Source organism: Typopeltis vanoorti, chromosome 16, assembly GCF_054136105.1.
Source record: "Typopeltis vanoorti isolate ZY-2024b chromosome 16, IOZ_Tvanoo_1.0, whole genome shotgun sequence".
In the NCBI taxonomy this organism is placed as follows: Eukaryota; Metazoa; Arthropoda; class Arachnida; order Uropygi; family Thelyphonidae; genus Typopeltis; species Typopeltis vanoorti.
This window is the reverse complement of record NC_143564.1, coordinates 38,299,170-38,322,096: the sequence shown is the minus strand read 5'-3', so window position 1 is coordinate 38,322,096 and position 22,927 is coordinate 38,299,170. Positions and strand designations below refer to the sequence as shown.

Sequence of the window (22,927 nt, the reverse complement as noted above, 5' to 3'; positions counted from 1 at the left end):
ATCTTTTCTGTCTTACTTAGCTAATTTTTTCTTTTATATCACAACACTAATATATTCCTTCTTTTATTAGTTAATTCAACAAACACTTTTTTTTTGTTATATATTTTATTGAATGCAACAATATTTTTCTTTCTTTTAAACAATTCATCTATTAGCTTTTATACAGGGGTTTTATTTTATTTTCTCTTCATGTTACACCATGATAACTGAGAATTCTACATTCTTAAGGTATCAGGGTGTAACAATTGTGTGTGTGTTTGTGTGTATAGTTTTAAGGATGATGGTGCAATTAATAATCTAGTTGTTATTCTTTCCTCACTCTTTGTAGTTTTTGAAGTGCTCATAATAACTGCTTCATAGCTACTACTACTTATCAAAGTCTATGTTCCATTTTGCTGCTTATATAACGCACTTCTACTTAGGCTGTTTTTCTCAGCAGATATGAAAGTTATTGCCTCCATTATTAAGTATATTTGTATCAGTAATATAGTTGCATAATTTTCTTAAAATTTTTTCTGTATTCTCTCAGATCACATACTAACTTACTTGCTAGAAATTATTCAATAGTGTTTTTTCTTTTCTTGTACTGCCTCTTTAATTTTCTGAGTGCTAGACAAATTCACATAGAGCGAAGACAATAAATAAGAGCAGTTTCATTAATTGTTTTTGAGATACAAGAGCGTATAGGGGATTTGAAAATAGAAGTGGTCACCACCTAGTTTTAAGCATGTTAAAATTGAATTTCAGAGAATTTTTTTTCATGTAGCTCCAACCCATAAAATTTTTTTCTGTAAACCTGTAGCACATTCATAATGTGAATGGCATAGAACATTTTTTCTCTCTTTTTTTTGGGGGGGGGGGGGGAGGTTAGATTTTTGCATATTCCAGAAACCCTGTTTTAGAGATTAAACAGCAAGCTTTTTTCAAGTCACTTTAAATGTTTTAAAAAGAATTAAAGTTCAGGACCTTTCAAAGTTGAAATGTAGATATCTTTATGTTAACTTGGTATTAGTAATTGCTAGATCATATTTTGAACAAAAATCCTGCATTTGCTTGCCATTATTATTAGCTTTAATCTTTTCTTGAAATTTTCTCAAAACATTTCTATATGTCTAATATTCATTTCCTACTGTATTGTTAGATCTCCAAGATCAAACTTTTTTGTTTATGTCAACTGTTTTTTTTTCCCTCTTCTCTAATGACTTGACGAACTTCTCTAATTCTGCCTTAGTTTCTTTCTTTGTATTCTTCTTTTCTCTTGATATTTCTTACCTTGAGATGCCTATCTTGAATTCTGCTGATGTTGAGTTGGAGTTCCTTCCATTGGCCAACATTTCACTGTTTACCTTGGTTTACTGAAAAAATAGCAGTAGCCTTGTTTAACTGGATATTACTCCATCCAGGTGAACATTTCTTCTTGTTGTTGCATCACTGTCATATGGTTTAAGTTGATACAGAATACCATTTCATTGGCTAAATTCTATATTGTTAGCCTCTCTTCATTCATTCAATATCAATTTGGATAAAATTGTATCTAAATTACTATGCTAACAGATTGCACTACAAGAAGATGAGAACTTAATGCTTAGGTCAGAATCCAGCCACAGAGGGCTATCAACTGGATGACAAGGGAAGCAGTGATGCCTTGGTCCTCTAGCTGGGTCTGGTCTCTTCTTCCACTTACTTTGAGTCAGACTCCTTTCTTGTATTTTCTGTTTGGTCTTTCTCTCTCTCTCGACCAACTCTTGTTTTCTTCTAACCCCTGATTCTGTTGGAGTATTCGAGGGCTAGGAGTCTTTCGTTTCTGACTTAATTCCTGGATAGGTAGGTATGACTCTTCAGTTTTAGTTGGCTACATACTTAAGAAAAGGTAAATCTGAAATCAAATCCTGGTCCAATAGGTTAGGGGTTCCACGACAGACCAGTCCCTGTCTGAGTAAAAGTAATATTGCTCTGAATCTCAAAAAGGAGAAAATACCAGTGGATCTTTTCAGCAGCAATTTTGCAAGAAAGTGACAATGATTTTGGCAATATGGAATGTACATAGTCTAAATACTAAATATCCTGAGATAATTCAGGAAAGCTTGGGATCCAAGATATATTGAAAAAAAATACGGGACACTTATGACTGAGGGTGAAAGTTTAGTATCCACATCCATTACATATGCCAGTTTTACAAAATGATTCTAACTTTCCAAGTGTGTGCGTGGTAAGGTTTACTATGCACACAATTTACTAAGTATAAGTAAACAAATAGTAAATCAAATTGTTAGGCTGCATATTTTCATTAAGCCACTTTAAGTTGCCTTCAAATTGTTTTTTACTTACTATTGTAGATACAAAATAGATTGTTAATACAGTAATGCTCTTCTCACCTGACAATATTCTTATTAATCAGTCAGTCTTGCTCACTCTTGCAATACTTTTCTGAAGAATGCATTTCACTTAACAATTGTTTGTTTTTAAGAATCATGACATGAAAAGCTACACAGTCCTCACTGAAGAATGATTTTACAGTTTTTACAGACAATTTGTTTTTCTCATCGGTCCACAGTGTGTTCATGTGAGAAAATAATCTTTCAACACACGCATTTGTTCCAGGGATACACATAACGAACTCCACTAATTTCTTCAAATTTGATAGTTCTCTTTCAACATTTTTTAAGAGATCCACCCAGACTTCATCTAAATGTTTGGATTTCAACATATCCTTCACTTCACTACCTTCTTTGGACTTCAGAGCTGTTTTCACTATCATTACTTCATCAAACAAATCAGGTTCAACAATGTTTGATATGGCAGTGGCTTGATTAATAGTTTGGACTGTTTGAAGAACATTTTCCCAACATAATGCTGTTCTCAGTTTCACCCAAGACATACTGTCTAATTTCAGCATATGCTATTGTGAAATCAATTTTATGAGATTGGAATGCCTTTTCACTAATCAATCCTTCCTCTTGCAGCTCAAGAAGTAGCTTCTTTTCGGTGGTAGTTATTAAATTTTCATCTCTTCTCATTTCCAAATTTTTCCAACCAGTGACTGTATAATGACTGTGCTTCAACTAAAGATGTTGTTTTGCCTTCTATGCTTCTGATAATGGTATGGAAAATTTCACATTGCAACTGCAGAAAAGTAGAAAACAGCTTCGACACTGGGTTCTGGAAAAAGTCTTTCAACAATGTTGGAATATCTATTGAAAGAAAATGGGCTTTAAGTCCTTCATACATTTCATTCAACCTTTTGATAGCTGGATGCAACGACAGCCACCTTGTCTTCGAGTGTCCTGGAACTGTTTTATACGCGTCCACAAATTCACAAAATTCGTTTAGGAACTGGACTCTTACAGAGTATATATAAAAGTGTTGAAATATTTTAGCCATAACTGCCTCAATGTCTACAGGCAATGTATCAGCTGCAGTTTGCACAGCATTGTTTAAAATATGAGCTGAGCAACCAACTCTAATCAATCTGCAGCCAAACCTAGTTCTCAATTATGGTACACGTTGTTTCTTCCCTTTCTCGAACATCCACCGAAGTTAGTATTAGTATTGTCCGCTGACAAGGCTATGACTTTATCTTTAATCTTCCAAGATTTTAACAAGTCCCATATGTAATCCATAAGTCGTTCTGTGCTTTCACTAGGAAAGTCTGTAAATTCTAGAATCATGGTTTTAACACCTTTTTCTGGAACGAAATATCGAACTATCAATGGCACTAATTTTGAAGCACCGTGGTTTGAAGCGTCAATCAGGATAGATATATAATTTGCTTTCTCCATTTCCAGTTTGAATTGCTTGATTGCAAATGGAGCCAAAACATTTACAATTAACACTTGTGTTTTTGTTTGCCCACACGTAAATTTTCTATCATATAATGTTGTTTATTATTTTAACGGTATAATAGAACACAGAAACTAAGTAAATAATTAATTTATTAACTTGATGCTGATATTTCGCTGGTATTATAACCAGCATCTTCAGAGCACAAAAACACTTTGTCACAATACGCGAGACTAAAACAACATGGTGTACATCAACAAAATTGTAGCAGCAACACAAAGACTAGAGTCCTGATTTTGGCGCCCTCTATCTGAAAAAAAAAAAAAAAAAAAAAAACCGCTATCATATATTGCTAGAGTCCTAGAAAAGTGCTAGTTTTTCCTTAATATGACTGTCTCCCAGATCTTCGGCAAGTTAATACAGCCATATTTGTTGAGATTTGGGGTGTGTTTTAGGGCTTCTGTCGCCTCTAAGAACAATCTCTCTGATTTATATGGGTTTCTGTGTAGTACTTTTGTGTTTTTCCAGTTGATCCTGTGTGCAGGGGTATCCAGAGCATGGTCTGCTAGGCCCGACTTCCCATAATGATATTTCCGGATGTATCGTTTATGTTCGCTGATGCGGATATTCACAGTTCTTCCTGTTTGACCGTAGTAGGCTTGATTGCATGAGCAGGGTACTTGGTAGACTCCTGGATGTGATAAAGGAGGAATGCTGTCCTTGGGTGAGCGGATGAGGGTGGCTAATTTGCTACATGGTCTGAATGTAGTGCGTAGTTTATGTTTAATGAGAATTCTTGAGATCTTTTCGGATGTGCCTTTAATGTAAGGGATGGTGACTGTTTTGTTGTAGTTCTCTGTGGTGGATGGTGGGAGGGGTTTCTTAGGAGTGTTTAGTATTTTGTTTATTTTTTGTGGATTGTAACCGTTGGCCAAGAAGGTGTGGCGTAAGTGAGTCAGTTCAGCAGTAAGAGCCTTGTCATTTGAACAGATTGCTCTCGCTCTATGGGTTAGCGTTTTTAATATGCCATATTGTTGAGAAGGATGATGGTGTGATTGTTTGTGTAAGTATCTGCCTGTATGTGTGGGTTTTCTGAAAATTGAAAATGATAAGGAACCATCTGGGAGACGTGTGATGAGTGTATCCAGGAAGGGCAGACAGTTGTTGGCTTCCGGTTCCATAGTAAAGTGGATTTTTGGGTGTTGGCTATTTAAATGTGCTAAGAATGTTTTCAATGTCTCAGGGCCATGTGGCCAAATGGCAAGCACATCATCAACATAGCGTAGCCAAAGTGTTGGTTTGAGAGTGGCTGTATTGATTGCTTGTTTTTCCAGGTGTTCTATGTAAAAGTTGGCTGGGGGGGGAGAAAGGGGGGAGCCCATGGCTGTCCCATCAATTTGTTTGTATATTTGGAACTTTGTAAGTGTCAATCATCACCTTGCTTTCTCCTGTTTGCTAGTGTTGACAGTCTTCATAATCAGTATTCCACAGTCCTGATATCATGATACTGCTTGACTTTGCGAAGGCAGTTTACAGAATACCACTTGGAAAACTATTACAAAAACGGGATAGGATGGGAATGAATATGAGGCTAGTAGCATGGATAGGGGGTTGGCTTATGGACAAACACCATCAGACACCCCTATATATGGTGAAATGGAGTTTAGGAGAATGATGGTCACTAGTGGAGTACCTCACCTCATGATTTCGTACTAGGATGACTATTCTTTAATTTGTATATCAATGATAGAGAGAAAGATTTAAGATTGGATATTCAGTTATTTGCTAATGATGCAAAAACTGGTAATGGTTGATAAAGGTGATTTTAGATATCCTGCAGGATGATTTAAATAAATTGGCATTGTGGGCAAGGATAATGATTGTCAATTTCATGTTGCAAAATGTAAAGTTTTGCACTTCTTGAAAATGTTACATATGGTGTATCATATTGACTGTATTGGATAGCGGCAGATTTGTGAAGATAGGGACTTGAGGATAATGGCAGAGAAAGAGTTGAAATTCAGAGGGCATATTGCAAAAGTTGGTAAAATAGCTCAAAGGATTACTTGGATGTTGAAAAATATTCTAACAAGTAAAGATAAGGAAGTTATTAGCCCTCTATATAGTCTATGATTTGGCCACATCTTGGTGCCCAGATTAGGTCACCTGGGTTTCTTGGGGAACACGAGGTGGTCAAAAGGATGCAGAGATGAGCGACCAAGATGGTGACAGGTCTGTGGAATATCCCTTATGTAAATAGGTTGATGTTTTGTGGTTTACAAAGTATAGTTGATAGGTGGAAAAGAGGGAGACATGATAAAAAATTTTAAGATATTAAAAGGGTTTTATAAAATTGATGCAAAAGTTGGTAAAATATTTCAATATGTGACAAACAGTCAAAGAACTAGTAGCCATCTGTGTAAGAATGTGGTTAGTAGGGCTGCAGACCAGATTTTTTGTATGCAAAGTGGTGAGTGAGTGGAATGGATTGCCAGAATTGGTTGTGAGTTTCCTATTGGTGAATGGACTCAAGAAGAAGTATGATAAGATTTGTGTGTATAATGGTTGATTTGGGTCTCCCATGATGAGTCTCCAGACTCCATGGAGATACCGTAAAATTATGATAATAACTGAAACACCCTCTGACACTATAATGAAAACTAACACTCTTTGACCTTGAGTTCTTTCTGTTATGTCTGCTTGAGGAAATTTTTCAACAGTCAATCACTACTCGATCAATTTTTGGATAATTGAAGTCCCCTATTATGATTACTTTTTTCTCACCCATTGTCTCTATTTGATCCTGCATTTCTTCATCACAGCACACTATTGTCAGGAGTAAGAACATATGAAGTGACATTGCAGGAGGTGAAGCAGGCTGTATAAGCATCAAAAAATGGAAAGGCAGTTCGACCTTGCGGAATGGTAATAGATATGTTCAAATATAACAGTAATAAAGTAGGTCCTGACAATCTTATTCAATAAAGTGAATGCAGGTGAGGATATCCCTTAAGAGTGGAATTTGTTATATATATATCATCCATCCATAAGAAGGTCAATAAGAAAGACTCCAAAAATTATAGAAGAATAAGTGTTCGGTAAGCAGAATATTTAGTCAAATCATGGGGGACAGAATTGAATTTAAAACATCTTGAATAATGTCTGAAGAACATACTGGTTTCAGAGCAGGAAGACCTTGCATGGGTAATATATTTTCTTTATGACAAATATCCTAAAAATGGTTGCTATGAATAAAGAGCTCCATTTGATTTTTGTAGATCATCTGCAGAAGGTTTATGATACTGTCCCAAGGAAGACAATGCTGCAGGTATTGAAGAGAGCAGGAATAGAGGAAAGAACCATAGAAATTGTATAGAGGATGTACCAGGGATCTAGATGTGCTATAAAGATTAATAAGAAACCTTGAGAGGAATTTACTTCTAGCAAGGGGTTCAAGCAGGAATGTTGTATGTCACCAATGTTGTTTAAGATCTACTTGGATGAAACCTTGAAGGATTGGAACAGACAGTGGCATGGGTATGGGTATACCCATAGGAGACTAAGTCCTACATTCTCTTTTTGCTGATGACTAGGTAAATCTCACACAAGACAAGGAGGATGTAGAATACTAGATGAGAAAATTGTTGGATACTTATAAATGCTGGGGCCTGAAAGTTAATTTATTAAAACTAGCTGCCTGGTAGTTGGAGGTGATGGTGCAACATATCTTAAGTTAGAGATGGGAACTATAAAATCTTTAGATGCCGTCAAATATATTGGCTCCATGATGGACAAGTCTGGCCAGTGTGAAGTGGACATAGCATTTTGAATAGGACAGGCATGAGCAACTATTAGAACGTGAATGGTATTTTATGGCATCATAAGGTCTCAAGGAAAATTATGAAGATGCCGTATCATGATCATAGAAAGCATAATGACCTACGGGTGTGAGTGTTGCACAATCACTAATGTCCAGAGGAGAAAAGTAGAAGTTGTGGAAATGGATTACTTCAAATGATGCTTCATTTGAAGCATGCTTCAAATGAAGCATCAAATTGTCTTTACCATAATTTCCCTTTCCTATGTGCACATGCAACCGTCTCTTGAATGTGACACTTTCAAAACATGATTCCATAATGTAGTGATTTTTCATTATGATAATTTTTTGATGATGAATGTGGACACATTTTAAACATCTATATGAAGGTGGAGCATAGATCTTAATGGATCTATGCTCCACCTTCAGTTGGAGGTGGAGCATAGATCTTAATGCTTTGCAATTTAAAAAGTCCAAAAAGAGAAAAATGACCTTTAGTCTGTTATCGAGACCTTTATTAAGAGAAGAAAGAAGCCAAGGTCAGTTATGTCTTGATAATTTAAATTATCAAGACATCACTGACAGTTGAAAAGCCAATTTAAATTATTTTTTCTGTGTTCTCGTACTATTTATACTCTATTATATTCCTTTACATTGATAATTACAAACTGAAATCTAATTTGTGTGTGTGCTTCCTGTGAACAAAACTTATAGAAATATCTTCTAAAACATATTAATACACTACTACAAACATGTACTGTAAAGAAATATATTAGCAGTAAGGTGTTATTTAGAGGTTGGGGGGGGGGTGTTAAATTGACTTAAATAAAGTTTGTAAAACGTAACCATTACATAAGTCAAGGATTGTATGTATGTAAAATATATTTGACATGATTTAGTTATATTTCGGTATTGTGCCCACATGTTGATTAAGATAAATAAAGATAAACAAACCCGACAAGTTTCGTATGTTGTTTGACTTGCATCTTCAGGGGTTAAAGGTAATTAAAAGTTTAAACACAAGAAATGAGAAATTACTCAAAATAGTCCATTAGATGTTGTTATGGCAGTCTAATTTTTCATCAAATTAAAAAATCCAAATTCAGAATCGATACATGCCTGCTTTGTTTGAACAGTGCTGGGTGTTATCATGTTCTGTTGTTCACGTTCACTCTGTCCGAGGTCTGACTTGGGTTTATGTTTTATGAATGCTCACCAAACTTGGTGTAGAATTAGGCCCTGGTTTTTGTTGCATTGCATTGGGATTCTAAGCATGTTTGAAGCTTTCTTAAATTTGCTTTGAAACAGTTTTTTTCAGTATAAGACATGTTCGTTTTATGCCAAAGTACATTATGGCCAGCGGAAGTTGTGTGGAATGCTAGGCCTGATTTGTGTTCTCTCCTTTTTTACACATCTTTTTGATGTTCATTCATATGAATTTCCCCTGATCTTCCTGTCTGGCCTGCATAACAGATGCCACAGGAACAGTAAATTTTATAGACACCTGGTTTTTTCGATGGGTGATGTGGAGGTTTTGGGGGATGTAGAAATCTTGATATTTTTTATAGCAGTAGAAAAGCTACTTTAATGATATGCTTGTATAGTAATTTGGCCAATTTGTCCTTAACATTCTTGATGTATGGTAGCATAATTGCGTTCTTGAAATCTTGCTTTTGTGAGATACTTGTAGGAGGTGTGTTGAGGATTTTCTTGATTGTCTCAAAATCTTTTTTTTTTTTTTTTTAGGATCTGTGTTAAATAATGTAATTCTTCATTCCTCTTTTCTTTTGTGCTGGAAATATTGTAAACTATCCTTCAAGGTTTTTATTAAACCTATTTTTTACATGGGGTGGTGGTGTGAGGCAGCATTAAGAAATCTTCCCATGTTGGTGGGTTTTCCATAAACGGAGAAAGATAATCTGTTTTCTTTTTCATTGATTACTATTAGGATATCAAGAAAGGTAGTTTTTTTATGTTCTTCCTGTTCCATAGTGAATTTTACGTTGTGGTGCAGATCATTAAGATAATCTTTAAAAGCAGTGTGTTCCTCTGTTGTTCCACACCATATGATGAAAATATTGTCTACATAATGAAGCCAAATTTTCGGATTTTTATGATAGTTGTTTAATGCATTCTTTTCAAAATCAAAAAGATGTGTAAAAAAGGAGAGAACACAAATCAGGCTTAGCATTTCATACAACTTCTGCTGGTCATAATGTACTTTGGCATAAAACGAACATGTCTTATATTGAAAAAAAATTGTTTCACAAGGAAATTTAAGGAAGCTGCAGATATGCTTAGAATCCCAATGCAATGCAACATAAACCAGGGCCTAATTCTACACCAAGCTTGGTCAGCATTCATAAAAAATAAACCTGAGTCAGACCTCGGACAGAGTGAACGTGAACAACAGTGTGACAACATCCAGCATTGCTCAAACATAGCATGCATGCATTGACATATATATCAATTCTGCATTCGGATTTTTTAATTTGATCAACAGTTAGACTGCCATAACAACATCTAATGGACTATTTTGAGTAATTTCTCATTTCTTGTGATTAAACTTTTAGTTACCTTTATCCCCTGAAGATGTAAGTCAGATGACATACAAAACTTATCGGGTTTGTTTATCTTTATTTATCTTAATCGACATGTGGTCGCAATACCGAAATCTTTCTTTTGAACTGCTAAACCACAGAAACCTACACCTACAATAGTTTAGTTATGTAAATGTAGGGCTTATAGACATTTTAGTATATATTGCTATTTAAGAATACACATGACATATAGTGCTTATTTATTTCAGCCTTAATAGTCCATGACTGGGTACCACTGGTTATTTTTGGAGTGGCTAGAATTCGCAGAACTAGACTTCTGGCAATGCTAAGTGGATTAAAATTAGAAGGAGAACTAAATGGATTTCATTCAAGCATCACACATAAAGAAAGAGTCAGAGGACCTGCACGAAAATGGAGTGAGTCATCCTTAGCTGGTCAGCTCGGACAAACTATGGTGGTTCTTCTGGAAGGAGCATTACCAAATCAGCAGTGAGTATATTTAATCAAAAGGGGGGGAAGTGAAAATAGAACGGGAATATGATGATATTAATATCAGTTGCGATACCTTTATCAGTGCACCTCTCTCTCTATATGCTGGTGTGGTGGGCTAAGTAGATGGCACTTCAACTCTCCAAAATTAGGCTGTGCATTCAAACCCCACTTCAAGAATCGATGTTTGTGAACGTCCTTAGGTAGTAAATGCATTTCACTGCCCGGATGAAATTCACTTGCCAACCTGTATATTGGAGGCCTTAAGGTCTTGAAGGAAGTTCCACATTTGGTCACTAAGACTCACTCACAGGCACTAATTATTTGCATAATGCATTTGCATAATTTTCAAATTTTCATGGATGGAATTCATGAAAAATTTTCTATGCTTTCTTGTTTTGTACACGTGTGAATCCAGTAAGTAAGTGAATAGATAGCACTATTTATTTTTTATTTATATCAGTTACTTATTTAAAATAAATTTATTTTATATATATATACATACGAGGTGGTATCAAAAAGTTTCGTCACTAGGTTTGTAATATGCCAACAGATGGCAGCAGAAGGCTGCATGCACAGTCACAGGGAGCACCTACCTTCATAAGTCATACATCAGGATCTGTGCAACTGATGCTATTCTGACTGCCTTCGTTACCACATCTGCGATTTCATCATGGACAGCAAGTTGGAACAAAGAGCAAATGTGAAATTCTGCACGAAACTGGGCAAATCTGCCACAGAGACGTTTGATATGATTCAGCAAGTTTACGCCGATGCTGCAATGAGCGTTCGAGGTGTTTTGAGTGGCACGCATGCTTCAAGAGCGGAAGAACATCACTGAAAGACAATGAGAGATCAGGAAGATCTTCAATGAGCTCAACCCCCGAAAATGTCAAAACCGTTTGGCAACTTCTGCATGAGGATCGTCGGAGAACACTCCACAACATTGCTGCCATTGTTGGTGTGTCATACGGAACAGTTCAGTCAATTTTCACGTGTGATTTGAACATGTGGCGTGTTGCTGCATGTTCAAAGTTCATCCCCAGGCTGCTGACCCAGGAGCAGAAGGAACACCGTGCCGAAGTCTGCCAAGAACTCCATCAGCATACCATGGATGACCCATCCTTCATGTCAAGGATAGAAACTTTTGTGTATGGGTACGACCCTGAGACAAAGCAATAGTCTTCACAGTGGAAGAGCCCATCATCTCCACGACCAAAAAAGGCGAGGCAGGTCCGCAGCTTGACCAAGTGCATGCTCATTGTGTTTTTGAACATTCGCGGCATTGTGCATTGAGAATTCGTCCTCAGTGGCCAGACCGTCAATAGCAAGTTCTACTGCCAGGTTTTAAGGCGTCTGAGGGAGGACATTCGGCGAAAGCTTCCAGATGTGTGGCACGCGAAAAACTGGATGCTCCATGATAACAATGCACCCTGTCACAGAGCTCTCCTCACCCATGAGTTTCTTGCCAGAAACAACATGATCTCACTTCCGCACCCACCCTACTCGCCAGATTTGGCTCCTGCAGACTTTTCCCTCCTCCCGAAGATGAAGATCCAGCTCAAAGGTCACCATTTTGACACCATTGCGGAGATCCAGCGCGAATCGCAGAAGGTGCTTGACATGCTTCGAAAAGAAGACTTCCAGGACACATTCCAGAAGTGGAAAGAACGCTGGGAGCGCTGTATTGATATGCAAGGGGACTATTTTGAAGGTGATAGTCTGTAAATAAACGTAGATAAATAAAGTAATTTCTCGTAAACAGAGCTAGTCTCGAAACTTTTTGATGCCACCTCGTATATATATATTACTTATTTATTTTTTATGCATATCAGTTATTTATTTGAAATAAATAGTTAGAAACTGTTAAAAATTTCAAGACATTCACAGTCAGGGCCAGTTTTAGTTATCCTGATTAGACTTTCCCAGATTTTTGATATAGATATACAGTCATTCCAATTCAGGTTAGGACGATGGAGTAAGGCCTCTACACTTTCTTTGAATAAACATTCAATTTATAATGGGATCTATGTAAGAGGCGAGTTTTTGACCAAAGGATGTTGTGGTTAGTTTCAATCCTGTGCTGAGCCAATCCAGATTTTTCAGGTTTGTTGTGATGAATGGAGGATTGACTTTCTTGGATTTTTTCAAGAGAACGTCCAGTTTGTCCAAAATAGGAGAGATCACAGTTGCAGGGAATTTGATAAACTCCAGGAAGAGATATAGTTGAGCGTTTGTCTTTAGGAGAAGGAAAATGGGAAGATAATTTGTTAATAGCTGGATACGTAGCTGTTAACTCATATTTCTTCAGAATTCTTGCGATAGATTCTGAAATCCCAGAGATGTAAGGAATTGGAACTCGACGTATTGAATCTTCATTGTTTTGTGGTGGATTATAAGAATCGAGAAGATGTTCAGTACTCTTTTCGGAAAAGCCATTGAGTTTCATGTGTTGTTGGATAGTAGAAAGTTCTTTCTGTAGAAAATTAGAAGTAGAACAATTAGTTTTGGCTCTTCTGATAAGACATTTTATGATTCCTGTTTTTTGACAAGGATGATGGGCTGATTCTTTAAGAATATAACGACCTGTGAACGTTGGTTTCCTGTAAACTGTGTTGTAAGAGCATTTGAAGGTGACCAGATGAGGAGAACGTCTAAAAAAAGATAACTGGTTGTTTTCTTCCATTTCCATAGTAAACTTTATACGATGATGTAAGGAATTGATACTGTTTAAAAAAAGAAGGTAAGGAGTCTTTGTTGTGCGGCCATACAGTAAAGATGTCATCTATATATCTTACCCAAAAGGATGGTTGAGGGAAAATAGATGAGAAGAGGACTTTTTCTAGATGTTCTAAATAAAAGTTGGCTAAAGTAGAAGAGAGAAGCCTTCCCATGGCCGTTCCTTCTACTTGGCTGTAAAATTTGTTTTGACATAAGAAATATCCAGAGTGTATTACAAAATCGAATTGTTTTATAATTTCTTCTGGAAAGATGTCAGCAAGTAATTTTAAAGTCTCCTTGAGAGGTACATTTGTATATAAAGATTCTATATCAAAGCTCACCATAAGATCTGTAGGTTGCAATGAGACATTCTATAGGCTATATTGAATTTATTCCATCGGCCACCGTAGAGATTTGGCTGCCTGTGTGCATGCACACCCTGCACACCTATTAGAACCGGCCCTGTTCACAGTGCAATTGTGAATCATAGACAAGCATTGTTGTCAAAGCATGCCTTGACTCATCAAGGCATGCTTCGACAAAGAGAATATGAAGAGAGGGTAACATGATTCAATATGTGGTGCCTGTGAAAAAGAATCTACATGCATATTTAATGGCTGAAGGTGAACAGAGACTAAGCAGCACACTCACTGGTGCATTTGTACTGACTAAAATTGGTGCAGGAATTATATATGTGGGCTCGCAACCACACAGGTAGCTTGCGTCTACTCAGTATATTACTTGCGGTCAAGAAGGGAAGGGCATTTAGTTATTTCTTGTGGTTTCCTGTTAGTTGTGTGTTAGTTAGTTCATCATATCTTACTGATGAACTTTTTCTTCTCATTCAGAAGACACATGCTACAAGTGTGGATAGTGGAGACATATACCGTACTAACAAAATGCTATGTGATACGAATCTGATTGATTGTAGAAAACTGGATTCAACTATGAAATATGCAAATTTTGTAACATAATTGAGAGAGATTAGCAGTTTGCTCTGGTGATAATAATGAGTATATGTAAAGGATTACCATCTTTCAAAATGGAAATGATCATTCAATATTATTTTATGAAAATGCGTGTATATATATGTGATTGTGAAGCATTTGGGCATTCCCTGGTCTCCAGTTTGGTGTTGAAGAAAATAGATGTCCATATTAGTTGACACTGAGCTTGAGATGTAAATGAGCTCAGTGTCAACCTGCACTTCACATAGGGAATAAACTACCAACTGGACAGTGAGTTGGCATGTTATCTGCAAGTTTGACTTAACCATATAAATGCAGGCAGATGTTGTCAGACCTGGACAAATTACATTTAACTTTTTACAAAGAATTAATTTATACAAATGCATTTAATCATAAAGGTAATTTATATGTAGATACAGGACTGCTCTGTTTATTAAAAATTTGTTTTCTTACTTAGGATATTATTTGCTTATTTTGTTATAATTACTGTTATTATTTTTATTATCTTGCATGCTGCTGTAGCCTTTGTAATGATGCAGTATGATCTTCACCAATAAACTTTAAACCAGCCAGTCTTAAGGAAGCTGGTCGCCTCACCTTATTGTCAGAAATACTCCTTGAAGTGTTTTCTTGCATGGAGGAGGAGGAAAGATTCATTCCATGAATTTTCTCAGAATAGCTATGGCCTACGAATGTTCATTAACATCAGTGAACATGCATCATCAGTTAGCATTGGCCTGTGATGGCAAAGCATGCAACATGCTTTTCCATTCAGATAAATATGCCTGACCGTAGAAGATGTTAGAATGCTTTTTTAATTGATTTTGCTGCCTAATTGATAATGTTTGATGGTGGTATGGAGTATTACAAGACAACGTTAGATGTGCATTAGGTGCTACAGTGAAGCTAGTGATCAGGACATGTGCATTGTGGTTTTATAGTTTTAAAGTATCAATCTTTTCACCTTCCAACAGGGTAAAACCGTGAATCACAAAAAAATCAATTGTAAATAAATGTATGGTCTAAATGTCATTGGAATATTCTCATTGGCAGCATAGAGATATATGAAATGAATGGCGAATTAGCAAAGATACTGCTGTGCAACTTAATAATACTTTAAAGTAGAATTGAAACACAATATATCAAATTTTTTCCAGAAATGAGTATAAAATCTTTCACAATGCTTTGAAGCAGTTGTTACAGTTGGTGGTGGGCAACACATTATTAAGATATCACAGAGATATCAACAAATGGTCACTTTTTTAGAGACATTAATAAATATAGTTTTTATTTATATCTGTACACTGCTCAGTTAATTTTTTTAATACACAGATTTCCTCCTACATAGCAAATTAATGACTGATGCCATAGACCCATTGTCATCTTCTCACCTTCCTGTCAGTCACGCTGTTAAATATTTGAATGATGAATGCAGTAAGATGGGCCTGCAATTTTGTTTAATATGAATCTCATGCACAAAAGGCTATTTTTATTTATTTTTATGGGTCCCCCCCCATTCCTCCACTTTCCATTAGGACTGGTTGAGTCCTCTTAGTGAGAGATTAAGTATGTATTTTATGACTGTAGATCCGTGTGTGTTCACAGGCCAATTTTCTTGTTCTGCGGGACGAAAAACCTGAGTTTCTGGGTTTAAAAAACCCTCTACCTCTGTATGAGACTGGCTAACTCACCTTTAGTCAAAAAAGACCAGATAAAGGTTCTTCATGTCATGGACAGGAATCGAATCCAGGGTCTTTCTGACCAAAGCGCTTCATCTATACCGACTGAGCTACGGAGGCTCCCAAAAGGCAGTGAGCCTACAACACACTTGTATTAGTACTTTGGGCTGGGTAAAAATGCAGTTATGTGTGGAAGTGGCTTAACAAAAGTTGTGAGAGATTTTAGAAAGAATATACAAGCAGCCCTCGGTTTACGCCTCACTTCTTTTCCTGAAAAAACGGGCGTAAACCGAATCGGCATAAAACGAACCCAATTTTAATGGGAGGTACAAAGTTATGTTCCACGCAGTCAAAAAATATGCACAACATTATTATATTTAAAGCTTTGATAATACATACATATATATTTGTTAAAATAAAATTATTAATAAAGAAAACAAAACAAAATTATATACAAAAAATATGAAACTTCGAAAAGATATTACATATTTCTATGTTGAAGTTCCTGGTTTCGAATCACCTGCATTTTTTTTTTGAAAAAGTATCCAGTGTTAACTGCCTAGATTTTTTTTTCTTTCTTTAAGGAGTTCAGTGTAAGGTCGAATAGATGCGATTACACTCCTTTTTACGTTCGCACTCCGTTCCCAATCGTGGTCCATTTTGTAGAGGTCATCAGTCAATGTCTCTATGCTTGCAAGGATATGCTGTAAATCGGCTGTTTTTATATCTCTCAGAGGACCTTCTTTGTTTTCATTCTCCTCCTTTGGATGTTGACTTAATTGTTTGGCTAATTCTTTTAAGTCTTCATTGGAAAGTGGTTTATCATGGCTCTCTAAGACTTCTGTCACATCTGCCTTCAGCCTTCAGCTGTAATATTGTCCAATCCCACCTCTCGCTCAAGTCTGGTAACGTCTTCAGTAACATTCTCCTCTTGCTCTAATTCCTTGAAATCATGCATAAATGCTAGAAGAAGTTGACACTTCGTTCCAAGCTGCCTTGATGTTGTTAATGCTCTTCGAAATATCGAATGACCGCCAATAGTCTTTAATAGTTTTTCCTGAAGTGTCCAAGACTTACCATTTCCATAAATGTTATATGGAGGTAATAGGCTTTGAAGATTGATATAATCCCCTGATCCATCGGTTGCAAAAAGCGATGTTCTGTTGGGGGGGGGGGGCATGTAAACAACCTTGACATCCAATGGTGTTCCTACTTCAGCAATTTTGAGGATGTCCAATGGGCATTATCCAAGAGAAGTAATGCCTTGGCTGGCAAATCATTTTCTTTACAGAAGCGAAGCACGGTAGGACAAAAATAATTTGTGTACCAATCTATAAAAATGTCTTGTGTAACCCAAACTTTCTTGTTCCATTTCCAATAGACTGGCAGTATGGATTTTAGACCCTTGAAGGCACGTGGTGTCTGTGAATGGTACACCAACATTGATTTAAGCTTCAAAGTTCCGGAGACATTTGCACCCAACAAAAGCATAAGTCTATTAAAACCTGGAGTGGAATGTTCTTCACAGGAAATGAAGGTGCGTGATGGCAATTTTTTCCAGTAGAGCCCAGTCTCATCAACATTAAAAATGAGATCAGGAGGATAACTTCCTTGTTCTACACAGTCTCGAAATTCTTTAGGAAAAGCAGCCGCTGGTGCAACATCTGTGGAATGTTCTTCACAGGAAATGAAGGTGCGTGATGGCAATTTTTTCCAGTAGAGCCCAGTCTCATCAACATTAAAAATGAGATCAGGAGGATAACTTCCTTGTTCTACACAGTCTCGAAATTCTTTAGGAAAAGCAGCCGCTGGTGCAACATCTGCACTTGCCTTCTCACCACATAATTTGACACCATGGCACTTACTTCAAGACTTAAATCTCATGAACCAACCTTTGCTTCCTAGAAATGTTTCTTCGCCTCCATCTGTCTTTTTAAGATCCTCAAAAATTGTGTTTGCTTTCTCAGTTATAACAGCCTGTATCAGAGGAATGTTTTTCTGATTCAAGTCATCCACCCATAATGATAATAATTTTTCCATTTTTTCATGAAGTTTACCCTTGCTATAACTTACATGTTTTGCATTTAGTACTGCCATAGATTGTTGTGCAGACTGTTTTATTCTATCTGCATTTTTCATAATTGTAACAGTCGATGGAGGTAAGTTCATACTTCTACAGACATTAGCACGTGTCTGCCCATCTTCCATTCTTCAAATCACCTCCATCTTCTTTTCAAGTGTCATCGATTTTCGCACATTCTTAACACCAAATTCTGCTAACTTTTCTGCACTTCTTTTATCAGACATAGTATGGAATTATGTGCTTTATCAATTTAAATACGTATGTATGTAAAAAAATTTAAATAGAACAATTAGGTAGATTCAACAGTAAAATAACACTAGAGTGCCTGCTAGCATCGTTTCTCAGTCAGACCACACTACAGTAAGAAAGCACGCACAGGCATCCGGTGTTATTGTGAATCGACGTAAACCGAGGGCTGCCTGTTTATCATAAAAATCAAGAAGGTGGCAAAATGTTTTAGAGGCAACTTTGAAAACTTATAGGATAGACTACTACAAAAGGAATGAAAAATTATAACAGTGCTATTATACTGAAGAGAAGGATGTCTAGAGAATTACTTTATTTAAGTGAAGTAATAAGTGACATCATAGTGACAGAAAATGCCATCAAAGATTGATGGCATTTTCTTGGGATGAATCCTGGCTGAGTTAAAGAGCTTTATAAGAGCTTTTCAATTGAAGATGTTATCTGGTTTTATATGAAGGAAGAAAGGTTCCCCCTCTCCAAACTTGGGATGATCCGGTATTATGATATGTTTAACTGTCATTCATAAGGCCAGAACAAGGGATAGGCATTCACAGATGGCCGTCCAGCCTGTTCCACTCAATGTGAATGTAGAAACAACTGCTATCGAACTCTTAGTTGGAACTTTAATAACAATATGCCGCACGTACATTCTTCCTGCTGTAGATCTCTATGAAGATGATCTTGATGATATCATATTGCAGTTATTACTTCACTTGATTTTAATGGGTGATTTAAATTGATAACAGTCTATAGGGTAGTGCTTGAATAAACATCACAAGACGAGTTGTTGAACATATTCTTTAGGAAATGCAGCCGCTGGCGCAACATCTGCCCAACAAAAATAATTTCTCCCTCCTAACAACAGGCAGCAACACTTCTTCCGTATGTCTACTTGAACATTCATTGCCATTGAATTAACTATTAAGTCATCCTGACAAGAACTTATTTGGGAACTATCTTCTTCTTCTTCTGCAGCTTCTCCCACTTAAGTGGGGTCACTGTTGATGATGAGTCTCCTCCACATCCTCCTGTCTTGGGCTGTCACCACTTCCAAGTTCTTCATCCTCAAGTCCTCTTCCACCAGCTTCCTCCATCTCTTCTTTGGCCACCCACGCTTCCTGATTCCTTGCACATCCATCTGCATGACCCTTCTTCCCACATATTCGTCCTCCCTCCTCATCACATGACCAAACCATCTCAACCTTGCCTCCTGTATCTTCGCTCCTAAGTTCGTAACTTTCACTGTTCCCCATACATAGTCATTTCTCAGACAATCCTTTCTGGTCACACTGCACATCCACCTAAGCATTCTCATCTCTGCTACTTCCATCCTGCTGATGTTATTTTTCCTCAGGGCCACAGTTTCTATAGCATACGTCATAGCTGGCCTCACTACTGTCCTATAGATTTTGCCTTTCAGATTGATCGGCACCCTCTTATCGCATAACACTCCAGCCATCTCCCTCCAGTTCCTCCAACCCGCTTGTATCCTGCATCCCACTTCCTTCTCAGCTCCTCCATCTTCTTCCACTGTTGAACCTAAGTATCTAAAGTCCCTCACCTTCCTGATGACATTTCCTTCCAGCTCCAGATCTGTATCCTGGCCGCCGCCCACTGTGCAACACATATACTTTGTCTTACTTCTGCTCAGTCTCATACAGTACTTTTCTCCATCTTTCCAGTTTAGTTCTTGCTTCTTCTCTTGAATCTGCACACAGCAAGATGTCATCTGCATACAACATTGTCCAAGGCGCATCTTCTCTCACCTCCTCCGTCACCACTTCCATTACAATGTTAAACAGAAATGGACTTAATGCTGACCCTTGATGCAAGCCAGCTGTTACTTGAAAACTTTCTGTCTGTCCCAGACAGGTCCGAACACTTGTCTTCAGATTTCTGTACATCTCCCGCACCAACCTGACATATTTCTCCAGTACCTTCTTTTCCCTCAGACACCTCCAGACTTCTTGCCTTGGCACTCTATCTTATGCATTCTCCAGATCAATAAATGCCAGATGTAGTTCCCGTTGTGTCTCTCGAAACTTTTCCATCATCTGCTGTAACCCAAAGATAGCATCTGTTGTTGATCTACCAGGCATGAAGCCAAATTGTTCCTTTGCAATCTCCACCTCCTTCCTCAATCTTCCATCAAGAACCCTTTCTAGGATTTTCATTGTGTGGGACATCAACCTTATTCCTCTGTAATTTTTACAGTCTTGTGTATCCCCTTTACCCTTGTAGATGGGGACAATAGTACTCTCCCTCCATTCCTTGGGTATATTTTCCTGTTGGCAAACTTTCACGAACAGGTCCCACAGCAGGTTAATTCCCTCTTCCCCCAGTGCCTTCCATGCCACCACTGGAATCCTGTCGGGGGCCCACCGATTTTCCATTCCACATCCTCTTCATGGCCTCTGTCACTTCCACTCTACTGATGTTCTGCACCATCCCCTCAAAAGGCTGTCCATCTTCTCTGTGAGTCCTTGCATTTTCCTCATTCAAAAGTCCCTCAAAGTATATTCTACATCTGTTACTTATGTCCACATCTCTCCATAATACTCTTCCTTTAGCGTCTTTGATCTGCCTCACATGTAAGATGTCCTTTGCTGCTTTATTTCTACATTTTGATAGTTGGTAAATTTTTCTCTGTCCTTCCTTTGTTTCTAATTGATCATACAGATCTTGATATGCCATGGCCTTCGCCTGTGCCACAACTCTCTTGGCTTCTCTCTCTCTCTCTGTCCTCTTCCACTCTTGACTCATCCCACTTCTGCTTTGCCTTCCTCATAGCTGTCACTGCCACTTGTACGTTATTATTCCACCACCAACCCTCCTTCTGCTCTCTAATCTTTCCAGATGTCTCACCTCGATTGCACAGCTTAGGATTACTTTTGAATTATGTTTCCACCAATCTTGTACACTTTCCAGTCCATCCGAAATTTTCTCTAACACCCTCTCCCTAAAACGATTCCTCACACTCTCTTCTTTTAAGTGAAACCACTTAATTTTCTTCATCCCATGGCTTCCAGAGGTTCTTATCTTCGATCTTATTTTAAAGTCTGCGCACAGCAGTCGGTGTTGCTCTGCGTCTTGATCTGTTGAAATTACTTTACAATTTGTCACAACCTTAAGATGTTTTCTTCTAGTCAAAATGTAGTAATTTGTGAACTGTTGTTACCACTCCTAAATGTTATCAAATGTTCTTCCCTCTTGTAGGAAAATGAGTTCACAATTGCCAGATCAAATGCTACTGCAAAGTCCACAACCCCCTTTCCTTCCTGGTTCATCATTCCCACTCCGTGGCCACAATGCACCCGTTCACAGTCTCTATTCTGTCTCCCTATGTGTTCGTTCAAGTCTCCTCCGACGATCACCATCTCGTTTTCTTCCAGTTCCCTCATTTCTTCATCTAACACGTTCTAGAACTCATCTTTCTCCTCTGCTGTACAGCCAACTTGTGGGGCATATACACATAATACGACCACCCACTCTTCTCCAACGACAGGATCATTCGCATGATCCTGTCGTTCCTTCTACCCACTTCCAGTACTTTGCCCTTCATTCTGCCACACACCACAATTCCTACACCATTTCTTCCCTCGTTATTTGCTCCAGAGTAGAACAATTTATATCCATCTCCCAGTTCTTTTGCCTTTCCCCTCCTTCCATCTTGTCTCCTGCACACACAAAATGTCCAACTTCCTCATCATTTTTGCCACCTCTCTTCCCATTCCAGTCATGCTTCCAACATTCAGTGTTCCCACTCGCAACATCCTCTCCACTTGCTGGGCTCGCTTCTTTAACCGCACCCATCCTTGATGCGGTAGCCCTCGTCCACTTCTCGCAGCTGTAGGGCGGTGTGGCTGCGTGTCATTTAAGGGGTAAGCCCTTATATCATTTTCTCTTTGACTCATATCATATCTAGAGCTGACAGTGAAGTTTTACGACCGGATGCCCTTCCTGACATCAACCCTCGCCATTTATCCGGGCTTGGGACCGGCACCTGTTGAGGCCAGCTTGCCTCCTTCGGTGGCTGCATAAGACGAAATGACTTAGCAAGATAGTTAAGATTCACCCCTAGCCCTCGAATACTCTAATAGCATCAGGGGGAAGGAGCAAGGAGAGGAGAAAGAAGGGGAGGGACCAGTCTACAGAATAATATAACAGATGTATATTACATGAAGTAAGACATGGTCCAGCATTTGGTACCTCAGGTTTGCCATGCCCGTACTCACTAAACTGAGCCCTTGAGGTAATTATTTGGGAACTATCACTTTCCCATAATATCTACTTTTCTGTACAAGCAGCCATACACTTCATCACAGATATCGCGACGAAAAAAAAATTAAACTGACTGGCCTATCTTCTCATCATTAGCAGAATTCAATTCTGTGACAGCCATTTCATCTTCTATCATTAGAGCTGTTATCCATGTGTCAGTGTATGCTACACAAGCTGCAACAATTACAGTTGCTAAAACATCTAGCCTGTTTTCATGTACCCTAAGCCATGGTGGAATACACAGCAGCCAAAGAAGCTCAGAAAAGGCGTGAGGTATTTTCTGAACATACCCTGTAACAACA

General features: G+C 37.9%; 1 protein-coding gene across 1 annotated transcript in view; it reads left to right on the top strand.

Moving 5' to 3' along the window:
* tweek (transmembrane protein KIAA1109 homolog tweek) overlaps positions 1 to 22,927 on the top strand; it is a 1,221,702-nt gene that overhangs the window by 439,594 nt on the left and 759,181 nt on the right. The window contains 1 exon segment of the mRNA XM_090406645.1: positions 10,407 to 10,647. Coding sequence (XP_090262771.1) covers positions 10,407 to 10,647 — 241 coding nt within the window.